Source organism: Falco rusticolus, chromosome 8, assembly GCF_015220075.1.
Source record: "Falco rusticolus isolate bFalRus1 chromosome 8, bFalRus1.pri, whole genome shotgun sequence".
Lineage (NCBI taxonomy): Eukaryota > Metazoa > Chordata > Aves > Falconiformes > Falconidae > Falco > Falco rusticolus.
Genome location: NC_051194.1, coordinates 8,893,924 through 8,906,148, shown reverse-complemented (window position 1 = coordinate 8,906,148; position 12,225 = coordinate 8,893,924). Strand labels below are relative to the sequence as shown.

The 12,225-nt window shown below is 51.4% G+C and overlaps 1 protein-coding gene across 1 annotated transcript in view; it reads right to left on the bottom strand.

The window, feature by feature from the left end:
* CYFIP2 (cytoplasmic FMR1 interacting protein 2) overlaps positions 1-12,225 on the bottom strand; it is a 55,088-nt gene that overhangs the window by 35,199 nt on the left and 7,664 nt on the right. The window contains 9 exon segments of the mRNA XM_037397877.1: positions 799-831; positions 833-884; positions 3,958-4,066; positions 5,252-5,380; positions 6,070-6,166; positions 6,496-6,677; positions 7,694-7,795; positions 10,620-10,697; positions 10,776-10,865. Coding sequence (XP_037253774.1) covers positions 799-831; positions 833-884; positions 3,958-4,066; positions 5,252-5,380; positions 6,070-6,166; positions 6,496-6,677; positions 7,694-7,795; positions 10,620-10,697; positions 10,776-10,865 — 872 coding nt within the window.

Here is a 12,225-nt window from a genome sequence, read left to right as displayed (position 1 = left end):
GGACATCCAAACCTAACACCGCTTTTTCTAGGCAACGTCTGAGCGCGAGGCCAAGCGATGCAGACAAGGGGGTCTCAGCACACGCCTGGTGTGATCTGAAACAACGTCTGCAAATTCATCGGGTGGGAGCAGCAAAAAGCCTGTGAACCTCGGCTGGGAAGCTGTGCTTTACAACCACCACGCCACTCCTGAGCTCTCCGGTAAAGACTCAGTTTCTGCCCTTCTCCCACAATATTCATTCACTTCTAGCGCATCTGGCTCAACCCTCAGTCCTGCTGCCCTTCTCCACACAACGTGCCTGAGCTAGAGGAGACACCCTGGCTACTGCAAAAGAGGTCCGCCGCTGTGTTCACGCTCTGGAGGATTTTGTCCCGAGATGAAAAATTTGGATTAAAATCCCTCCAGAGCAGGGACACGCTGCTCAACACTAACACACCTCGCAAGCACTCCGTGGCTGCCCCGACCTGCCCGCCAGCCGCCTCTCCATCCCCCTGCCTCGCCTCGGCCACCGAGCACCCCCCCAGCCCTCACCCACTCCCCTGCCTGCACACAGGGGTATGGTGACACACAGGTTCAGAGCTGCCTGCACACGCACGTGCTCAGGGGCCGGTTGAGGACATCTTCCATGCAGGGACAGGGAGGTATGCACTGTGCACACGGAGCCGGCACGCCAGGACTCACACCTCACAGGACACACACGGGTACCCGTGCACAGACCTCACGCACGCCGGAGAGATGCAGCTCCCACGGCTTTCGGGACACACACAGAAGCCAAGAGACATTACGGCAGGCACTCACTTGGATTTGTTCTCCTCATAGTGAGCACTGGTCTAATGTACTGGCCAGTTCTATCTGCATATCGCCGAATAAAGGAACCACCGCAGCTGCTGGAAAAGAAAATAAAAGATGGTTGAACACAGCGGAGAGAGAACCTGTGGCCCCAGTGCAACACAAGGGACTATGAAACAGCGTCCTGTGTCTCTGAAGCTATGGGAAGTGTCAGGCTGTTTAAAGCAAGGTGCAAACCTGGACCCAGGGTCATTTCACACCTAGGAAGTGACCAAAAATGATCATAAGGCTTTTTGTGCGAGGAAAATCACCCCCTGCAAGTGCTCTGGAGCCCTGGCCTCGCCAATAGCGGGCTGGTTATTGGCCAGAATGGTTCAGTGCTGTAACCGGCCAGAGGAAAGGCTCTTGTTACAACAAAACAAAGCAGCGTATTCCTGCAGCAGGCTTTACTGCTTCCCACCATCATCCTCCAAGAGAACAAGAGGATGAAAAGCCAGCACGTTGGTACTCGGCAGCAAGCTGCTGCCACTCGGAGCTGTAGCGCTGCTTTGCTGCCCTGGACTCCAAGCGATGTGCATCTTTCCCCAGGGACTCAGACTGTACTTTGGCACTGTGGCTGCTTGTGAATATGTCTTAAACTTCTCCACAAAGAGAAAGACAGAGGCAATAGAACGTGGCTTTGGCTCACCCTTTACGTCTCAGGAGGATTTGCACGGGAAATCAAAGTCAATACGTGCACAGAACGTACCTCAAGCTCAGACAGGTCCCTGATTCACTAAGCTTTCAGCTGCAAACAAAATTCAACAAGAGCTTCCCGAACATTTACTTCAATAAAACATGAAACTTCAAATTTCAAGCAACTACAAAAGCCTTGTCCCAAATTCAGGAAAGTGCCAAATTCCCTGTCCTGTTATAACATGCTTCCCTTCTCAGGCCAGACTTGTGCGGAGGATGTGAAATGCTGTCATCAGGGATTCACTTTCACAAAGGCTTAAATGAAGGGTAGTTCCTTTTCACTACTCAAATCCTGGTCAATCCACTAGAAATTAATCAGAAGGCAATGAGCAGATGTAGTAAAAGGAGCAGTTGGCCTTTTCTTATTGAGACTGATAGTTGGAGTGGTACTTAACTGATTAGGTGAGACCACAGCATATGTTGAAGAAGAGCAAATGGAAAAAAAAGCTGGAAAGGAGAAAGTTATCCATGCAATGGAGAAGATATTTTACCTGATTCTCTGACGGCCCACAGCACTTTGCAATGAACGTAACTCTGTCGCATGCACCAAGATGACTGACTCTACAGACTAGACCGAGGGCTTGATTGAAACCGAGGTTCAGCTGAATTAGCAAAGCTGAACCAGGGGAAACCTGGAAGACTCAAGGGATGGCATGATAAGTCACCTTTGCAGAGCTGGTCCTCAGCAGTCTCCACCCAGTGACCGGATGGTACTCAATCACCTCACTTACTGCCCCGTCCATGCGGTATGGCGGCTGTCCGTAGTCCCCTATGTGGGCATTTCAGCTCTGCTTCAGAGCTGTCTCCCGGAGCTGACTCCAAATTGGGGTAAATAGGTCCTCGACTGACAGGGTGAGGAGGCAGCAGCTGGTACCCAACGTTTCACGAAACCAGCTGTCTGGGCTCCGTTCCCCTCCTTGCCTGACCAGCCACCATCTATAACTGCAAGCCGGGACAATAAGCAGGGAGGCATCCCGTACACCCGTCACCACACCAACCCTCTTCTTTCAGGGTCCTCAGCAGCTCTCTGGGTAAAGGGGCGAGGAGAATCCACCTGCTGAAAGAGTGATGGGGAAGAAGCATTCTGTGCCCCCCCAGAAATCATCATCTTTCTCATTTTCCCTGATGTGGAGCAAATGTTGGTAACAAAACCTAATTTTTTCCTCTCAGGAGAAAGGATTAATGCAATGGAGGCAAAAGGACTCTGGAAGGACTGCTCAAGCTCATTAGGTCTAAAGAAAACTAATTGCTCCACCTGGGAAGTATTCTGCTATCCTCCTGCCATACTGTTAGCCCTTGCTGCCAATACATTAGCCCCTTGCCAAACCCCCCTGCCTCCTAGAGCTGCCCTGCCGCAAACCTGAAATGACTCCTGGACCCAGCCTGTGCGCAGATGCAATAGAAATGCCACCGGTGGTGCTATGCGGGGTCTCAGCCCCCCCTTCTCCATCTGCCACTGGTGACTGGTGCCTCACGCACACCAGAGTTTGGGGGAGCCACAGGATTATCCCAAACGTTTCTTGTGCTGAGTTGCCCCAGGGCAATGCAGCCTGGCCTCCAGCTGTGGACCAGCCCAGGGCTGGACTCAGCTGCACGTGTGCATGGGCAGAGGGAGGTTGCACCGCTGCTTCCCACCCTGTCACTGGGAGCATCGACCTCTCACAGGCCTTTCCCCAGCCCCCAGATCTCAGATAAGACAAAAATGGTTCATCAAACCACTGGGTGAGCCCTTTGAGGAACTTGCTGAGCCCCTCCAAGTCCCAGCTGACACAAGCTCCCCAAGAAGCCTTTTCTGTCTTACAGGGAGCAGTTCACACAAAATGAGACTGCCAGGTCACATGTTGGCTGGCCAGCTGTGTCCTCTGTCCCTCAGCTCCTCAGCTTGCTGAGGGAAAAGGGACTGCAACCATCACCCACACAGCCCTCAGCAAACCAGCCAGGTTTGCCTGTGCCCTGAAATCACGGTGCTCCTCAGGAGACTGCAAAGCTGCCTCAGAAATGTGCGAAGAGGCAGAAGCAACGTCAGTCTGGCACGTCCTTCCCTCATCCACAAAACAGACAGCCCCCGCGGCAGGAAGCAAGCGGAGCCTCGTGGCCCCAGCGAGGGCTGCAGGGTCCTCAGCTCCCACCACCTCCCTGGCTCCAGCACCACGGGAGCAGAGCCAGCCCCAGGCACTGCTCACCCATCCTCAGCCTGGCTGGTGGCACTGAGGGCTGGCATCGCTTCTATCAGCCACGCTGCAGCTCTGTGCCCATGCACATTCACAGCAATCCCATTCCTCATCCTTTAGCCTTCATAATCGCTCGACCTTTTGGATTTTTTGGACTTGTAAATTATTCCTGCAGTTTGTTTTTTGCTGGCAGCATGTGCAGTGGTACAGGTTGCTAATTCACTGATCTGCAATAAACCCCAGCCTCACCCAGACGGGCCACTGACCTTGAAGAATTTGTCTATTTTGCTAAGGTTGATTCTCTTCTTGGCATCCAACTTGTAAATGTTGCTGACATTCCCATCCATAAGATACAGGCCAAACCCCATCACCTGGAGAAGACGGAAAGGCTAGGTTTCATTAGCGTGAAGGCAGCAGCACAAGACAAGGACAGTTCTCCACCATTTACCATCAGGAAAGACCATTCCAGGCTCCTGTACTACCTGTCACTCAACCCAAAAGTCTTGTCCACCCAAAGGCAAACAGTTACTCCCAGAGAAGAATTGAAAACATTTAAAATATTCTCCTGCATTGACTTTTCCCCTTTAATTCAGTACAAATCACTACAGACATTCAAACTACCCATATTATCCTTCAAAGAACCATAGTTGACTCGTACCGTGGTAATGAACTTCTTATGGTAACAGTGACTGCAATCACTGTAATAACTGACTGACAGCAAGGACAAACAGACAAAACGAGCAGATATCTGGCACACTCAGCTTGAGGGCGCTTCATCGAGTCAGGAAACCAAACCTGGAAGGATCTGCCTTCTGCAGGGAATTATTGCTGGGAGTGGGCATCAAGAACAAATTTCAGTGTTGCAAAGTTAGTGGTGATTTTGGCATGTCCTATACAGTTACCCAGGTCAAGCCCACAATCCTGCACGTCAATGCACAACAGAAAAAAACCCTTCCAGCTCTGGAGAGTACAGGGCACCCACCAGTGCTCTCATCCGTCAGCAGAGGACCACCACCTCCACGTATGTGCTTAGTCCTAGGCAAGCAGAGCTGCTGGCAACCTTGGGAAGGATTGGGGGAAAGGATAGAGATGGAGATGGGGAAGAGCAGAGGAAAGGGAGAGAGGAAGAAAGATTTTTCTATAGGAATATGAGAGAATGGCAGAAAGGACAGCAGAGAAATGATGGCAGAAGGTCCAAGTTACAGCAGAAACAGAGGCAGCTCACAGCCACTTCCAGCCTGTTCAGCAACACAAGAAGAGGGGAAAATGGGTAGACTGAGGTATTGCAGCAGAAGACACAAATTAACAGGAATCAGAAGGGAAACAGGAAAATGAGGAAGGCAGCATTGCTGCTGCATGCAGAGAGCCTTCCGATCTCATAGCAACTTGTGTGTCCAGAGGACGCTGGCTTTGCAGAGAAGGGATGCATGTAAACCCAAAGGAGCAAAAAATAAAGAAAATTAAGAGAAACATTGTCCTGGGAGGGAATTTCATTTTACTAAAACAAAAATGAAACTACACAAGCACCCAGCCCCATGAGCATGGCCAAACCTCACCTTTAAGAGCATGTGCTTCTCGCTGGGAGTGAGGTACATCTTGTTTTCATAGTAATCCACACAGATGTTGACAATATCAGCCAGCAGTTCTTCATAGCCAGGGATAACTTCTAGTTGTTGGTGCAGACACTGAAACATCAACAGGGACATTATCCACATGGACAGAGGAACAGCAGAAACCAGGAGAGAAACATATTTGAAGGATTAAGAGTAGAATGATGAGGTTTCTGCAAACCTTGTCTGTGTGCTTTTCTTAAGCTACCAGCAGAAGATTGACCTCATGCTACTACCTGTAAGGAACAATCTCCCTTCTGCAGGACAGCTCTCCCCTTCAGACTGATTACAACAGCCAAATATCAGACAGCGAGATGTAAAGAAAGATGCCTCAGAAGCAGGCTTTCTGACTCTCTCCTGTCTCTGCGCAGTATTTTATCTCATTAGCAGAAGCTACAGAGCCTGTGGAGTGTGGAGGGTCATGGGGTCTGAACTGCAGTCCCTGTGCTGTCACACAGATGGACTGGATGGATTTCCTGGGGAAAACAGGAAAAGAGCTTCTGGAACAACCTCCCCTTCAAGGGCTCTTCTTGCATCTTTTTGACCTTCATCTTTGTCTTGATGTAGAGACCTTCAAGCCAGCCAGGATGACCCACGAGAAGGAGATATTGCTAGAATTACACAGCCTGACCAAAAGACTATCAGGGTCAGTGGCAACGACCCAACAGCTATTGCCACAGTCTGGTCTGAAGTGCTGTCATCCTTGGTGAGATCATTGTCTCTACTCACGGAGAAGTTAGGTGGTTCAGAGAAAAGGGACCTGCCTGTGTGATGCGGTTGTGGTTTGCCAGGAACATGGAGAGGTTCTGGGACTCCTGGATGGACTGGGGGTCTGCCATCTTCCGCAGAAACTGGGCAGCTCTGGAAGGGAGAAATCCAACATCATGCAGGATCGCTCACCCAATGTGAGACTCTGACCACCCATCTTCCCTGTTTGACCTGCAGCTGCAGTGCAGCAGCCTCAGAGCCCCCTGCAGCGCAACTCTGCTCTTTCCTCGTTCTACCAAGAGGGAACTGAAACACAACAGGGCTCAGATTTGCCTAAACCCGTAAAGAGAGCCTACGACAGCGCAGAAACCCAACCTCCAGCCTCCTGATGTCCATCGGACCTCACTGCTGGGCACACCAGGTGCTCCCCTGAAGACCAGGCACGGTTCTGTTCCCACCACCACCACATCACCCCCTCTCACCTTTTGTAAGCAGAATGGTCATTTTTGACGCTGCACTTCATGTTCTTCAGCTCATCCAGGACAGCGAACATGTTAATGAACTTGCCCAGGGTGAGGAGATAGGCCTCAGAGACGAAGTCCTTCCTCCGCTCAGCATGGCACAGGCGCTTCACCTCGCTGCAGAACCGCTCAATAGCCTTGCGCTGGAAGGCAGGAGGACAGGGTCATCCCAGCAGCAGCTCATGCATGATCACTGCACCACCACTGGGATCCCCTCCACCCACCCACCACCCCCTTCCTTTTACAAAAGCATTCTGCTGGAGATGGAGGCTCCAGAGTCCCTGTCCACTGCCACCACGAAACAGCAGCATTACAACGTGCTGCAGACAAACATCCCCAACACTGGAGAGGTGAAGGGGGCTCAAACCCTCCGTTTGCACCTGCCCTGAGCGCAGCGTGTTCCGTGAAATCAGGCTTCAGTTTTTCAGGCGGGGCACAAAGACCTCAAGGACATAAAACCTAAAAATGATGGTGAAACCAGCTGCAGCCAGTTATAACGCAGGCGGTGATGTGGCGAGGTCCCAGAGCCCGCAGCAGCTCTGCACTTGCCACGTGGTCATGGCTCTGTTGGGATCTAAGCATATTATTTTGCAAAGTACCTCAAGTGTAGCAACGGCTAAATTTAAGCTTTGGTGCTCTTTGCCAGCTGACCCCTGTGTTCAGGGGGCTGTGAGCTCATGCCTGTTCCTGCTGGCACAGCAGGAGGGTGTCCAGCTGCACGGCTGCATCCCACCCCAGGCACCAGCTGTACCACCAGCCCTCAGCTCTTCCTGGCTTTGCTTCAGAGGGAAGAGCAGAAGAGCAAGCTGTGCTGGCGCCGGTGGAGAAACAGCTTTTCACATCCACCAGCCAAACACCCCAGACAAACAGGAGCCCGCGCCACCCACGAGCTCCACAGCGGGGGCTCTGGTCCTCCGTGACTTCAAGGGCTGAGGTGTGCTCACTCCCAACTCGTACACAAGATTTCAGGGCTCAGCAAGGGGCACAGATTCCCCTTCAGACAGGTCCCAGGTATCTGCTGGCGGCTTCAAGGGAGGGAGCTATGGGGGGCTCGGGGCCCCTCCGAGCAGGCCTGGCAGGCAAGGATAGCACAGCCTTGTTAGGGCTAAGTTAACATCCAAGTAATAAATCATTTTTCCCTCTCTCTTTGACCACTTACCTGAAAATACATGAACTTCATAAGCTTGGTGACTTCTGGCTCCAGGACTTCCACCGTCTTCTCATAGATCTCCACTCGGTTTGGCTGCTCGTTACATTTCACCTGCGTTGCAAAGACAAATCACACTTGTCAGCATCAGTTCTAACGCAGCTGTGGACTGCAACAGCCACCATCTTCTGCTCGTTGCACAGCGAATCCTGTCCCCATCGGAGGACAATGGGGGGATCAGAGGGAGCTTGCTCTCAAGGCAACAGCTGAGAGCAGAGGGGGCTGTTTCTCAGATGGGAAATTCCCTCCATGCATTATAAACACGGCACTGAGAAATCTACGTCTTCTAATGCATTTGGGTGGGGTAGAACACCTGCAACGTGGGGTCTGGACTTGCTACACAATGTGGGAATGTTGTATTGTAAAGTTATCCAAGACTTTGTCCGGCAAAGTCCCATGAACACGCAAGGCACCAGGCTACGGTTCTGCTACAGCCTCGCTGGGATGATTTTGGTTCTGTTGCTGACCTGTTCAAAATCACTGGGCTTATATGCGCCTAGCAGCAACAAAGTGAGTCACCTACACTGGAATCCCAGAAGCTAAATGGTAAGCACTTGGTCAGCTGTTACCCATCTCATTTCCAGTTACTTGAAGTCATTACCAAACTTCTATGCCCCAACCGCCCAGGGCAATGCATCCTGCTGTCCTCCGGTTTTGTTTCCAGCTGTTGCTGACACAAGTCTGTGACAGGGCCGACAGCTCTCATGCAAATTTAGTAGCACAGCAGCTGATGCACAGGGCACGAGGGGACAAATCAGCCAGCTTTACATGTGGGAAGTTACAAAAGTAACTTTGCTTTCTGTAGCGGGGGATCCAATGTCCCCGCCCTGGTGTTTCACACTGCAGTCAGGCAATGCTGGTGGCCACGAGGATGTAGCTCGCGGCAGGGAGGAGTGGTGCACATCCAGGTGTAGGCTCTGTTCTTCACCCGTGAAACCACGGTCTCTGACGTAGCACAAGGAGGTGTAGGTGACGAAGCAGCCAGGCTGGGGGGCTGAGGACAGGACACCCTGGCCACAGCCACGTGCCCCATGGCAAAGCACAGTGGTCACTGCAAGACCAAATCTGGTGAATCTGCAAATGAACCCTCTGCCGTGGTGGTGTCTGCTGGCTGCTCCTCTGTCACATGTGGCACTGCCTGCAGCCCTGCCGGAGGACGGGGCAGAGAGCAGGGACCCCACAAGCTGTGCTCAGAGAAGCACCATCATTGCAGGGGTGACCGGGATGGGAGGACACTCAAACACCAGAACAGATTATCTGTAGTGCTGTCTTGCCACCAGCTCAGCCACAGCCTGCCTTCTGTTAGCGCAGTCAGGAGAGGCAACAGCAGCACAGCATCAAATATAAATTGGAGATAAGCACATATCCAATCAGCAGCAGAAACCTCCCCATGGCTGGGTCTCACGAGACCGTCAGCAGAGTATAACCTGCGGGGAACTGAAGTTTGACCTTTCCCAGGGAATGACAAACATGGGCACTTCCAGCCATGTGGAAATATTTTTTCCTGGCTCCACAAACCCTGGCTGCAAACCCTTTTATCTGTAGGGTTAATGGAAGTGCACTGCACCCGCCCCAGCGTGTCGCCAGTCAGTGTTTTTGCAGGGATCCAGCGCGTGTTCACATTGCAGAAGACAAGCTCTGAGCTGGAGTCTGAATCATGGTTAGTGGGCCACACAGGCAACCTTACTCATGTCTGTAGGTGTTTGCAGGACGAAACCACCAAAATTCAGGTTGGAGAGAGGAGGGCTAGAAAACAGTTGAAGCAGAACTAGCAGCAGAGGAGAACGATTAAACCTGGGGGGGTTGATCAAGATCCTCAGGTATATCACCAGCAAAGAAGGGCATTTGGAGAAACATTTCTGACACATCAAAGTGCTCCCTCATGCATCCTCACAAAAATTCTACAATTCTGGGGCTCCCACAGGAGGAGAGCGAGCACCCTGGAGTCTGGGCATCAGTCTGGGATGCTGAAACCTGCCCCAGCTGCCTAGTCTGCTCTGTGCAAGTCAGGGAGAGCCTGAGTCTGCCACATCTCAAGGGGACCCACCGTTTTCATCCCAAGCCACCTGGGCTCCCTTCCTTGCACAACGCAAGAGTCCACTCAGCACTGGGGCAATTTTTAACTGAAGCTGAAGTTCCTGATACATGTAGTGGTATGACACCACACAATGGCATCAGGAAAGTGTGACATAAACCAGATCCGATGATTCTATTCTTACCTTCCAAAAACTAACTGCCTTTGCCTGAAGCAAACTCCATCTCCCCAGAACACGACAGGGAGAAACACTGAAGTGGTGCACCAGGAAGGAAATAACGACACTGCTTTAACTAAAGCAAAGGCTACCCATTCTCGAGACAGAGAAGCGGACAAAGACCCAAGTACAAAACACAGCACTATCCCAAGTACTGTGCTCAGCTGAGTCCTGTTAGCAGCTGTAAGACAAACAAGATGGTCCTGCGGGGGCAAAATAACTTCAGGTGCGACTGCTTCGGGGAGCAGGGGAGGGGTTTGTGAAACCAGGAAATTTATATAAGGCCGTTGGCTTGGGGGGTGAGTGTGGCTGAGTTGGGAGGTGCTGCTAGGAGCTGTCAGGGATGGAGCTTTCATATATGTGAGTGTGTAGGGCAGATGCCTTTTGTGATGGCAGCAGTATAGATCTGCTTCTGAAATGGCCACCAGCTGCTGACATCAGTGGTTGAGACTTTGGTGGGGAGAAGACAATCTGAAGAGCCAGTGGTGTCTCTTTTCAACCCCTCTATCTACTTCAGTCTTCTCTGGTTTTTTGTTCTTCTGTCTCCAGCCCCAAACTAATCCGCGCTGAGGACAATACCAGCTAGGTGCTCTGGTAACATCTCTGCCTGGGAAGGGCTTGAATACCTGGGGGATGGCTCGTGAGCAGCTCCTCCATGTGTAAAGCATCACGGCGTACTCATGGCCTTCTTCCAGCATTTCATTCTGAAAGAGAGAGGCGTTGCTGGGGCAAGGCATACACTGAAGACTCGGCATCGCTGGGGCAGTACCTAGGGGACTCACCATACTGGAGTGCACTGTTGCCTGCTCGATGTACCTGGCAATGCCGGTCACAAAGGCATTTCTGTCTTCAAAGTTTGTGTCAAAATTAGCCTATGGGCAAAATGGAGAGATGGGGATTAAAACAGAGCTAGTTGCTTGCTCACCTGATACGTTCCAGCATGGGATGTGTTGGCAAAAAGCAGAATCAGTAGGGTTCCTGGGGTGTGGGAGCAGCTTACAAACAATTTGAGCTGTTGCACCTCTAGGCTTGAAGTGGATTCATATATGCAGCCTGAGATGCTTCTCAATCACATGTGTTCATTAGAGGAAATCCTGCTTATTATATATGTGAAAATATGGCAACCAAGGCTGACAAACCCCTGTAAAATCAAGCCAAACTTGGCGCAGATCTGCTACAGGAAACTGCAGCCACACCAGAGAGCAAACCTACAGCAATTATTTTAAGGATTTTAACTTGGTAACGCAAAGACAGATGCAGCCTCATTAATTTCTATTTGTGCCCTGGCTGCTGGGGGAAGACCACATCCTGTCAGCAGGAACTGCGAAGAATAAACACACAGAAAGGGCAGGGAATGAGATGGCTGGAAAACATAAATATGAAAGTCAGCACTCATCCAGGTGCTGTTACCAGTGCTAGTGTTGCTCTTGCAAGCAGATGCTCTGGGACAAACAGTTGTTTTGGAAGCTGAGCTACTGCTTTGGGTCGGGACAGGGGAGCACGGAAGTGCAGAGCGAGGCGGGGGATGAGAAAGCAGCTCCTCAGCCTCTCTGTGCCAAGCGCCCGTTCACACGCTCTGTGCTCGGGGAACTTCCTCTGCAAAGGCTGGCTGATGGTATCTGCTGAAGCACAGAGCACACGCAAGTCCCAAGCACCCAGAGCTGCTCCTTGCAATGACATTAGCACTGCAGTGACCACGCTCACCTCAGTAACTGATTTCCTGAGCAGAAAAGCTGGGAGCACCGGCCCGTGGCCACAGGGCTACTCCTCTTAGCACCTCCAGGACATCAAATGTGACTAATGTGACAACAAAAGCTGAGGCTGCATATGCATTTCTAGCCAGAAAGGGAGAGAGCTACGTACAAACTGAGCATGCTGAGGAAAGAGGCTTGGCCAACACCTTTAGATCCAGTTTAGAGGAGGTCTTTAGCTGTGTGCACACACTCGTGGCCCTGAAAGGAGGCTGTGCCATAAGGCTGAACCCTGCGCCCCTCACAGGACACAAGCCAGCAAAGACTAGGAATTTATTGAAAGAAGAGATAAGCAAAAAATGCTAACAAGACTTCCCAGGAAGAGCTGAAATTTGAGCAGCCCAGAACTGCCTTTGGGTCCGATAACCCGTAGAGATGCTAACGTTACTGAACGAGCCCGCGGTCTGACCTGCTGAAAGAGATACTGTAATTTCAGACCCCTGCGTGCATGGCACAGCAATCACTGTGCGGGTGTATTTAT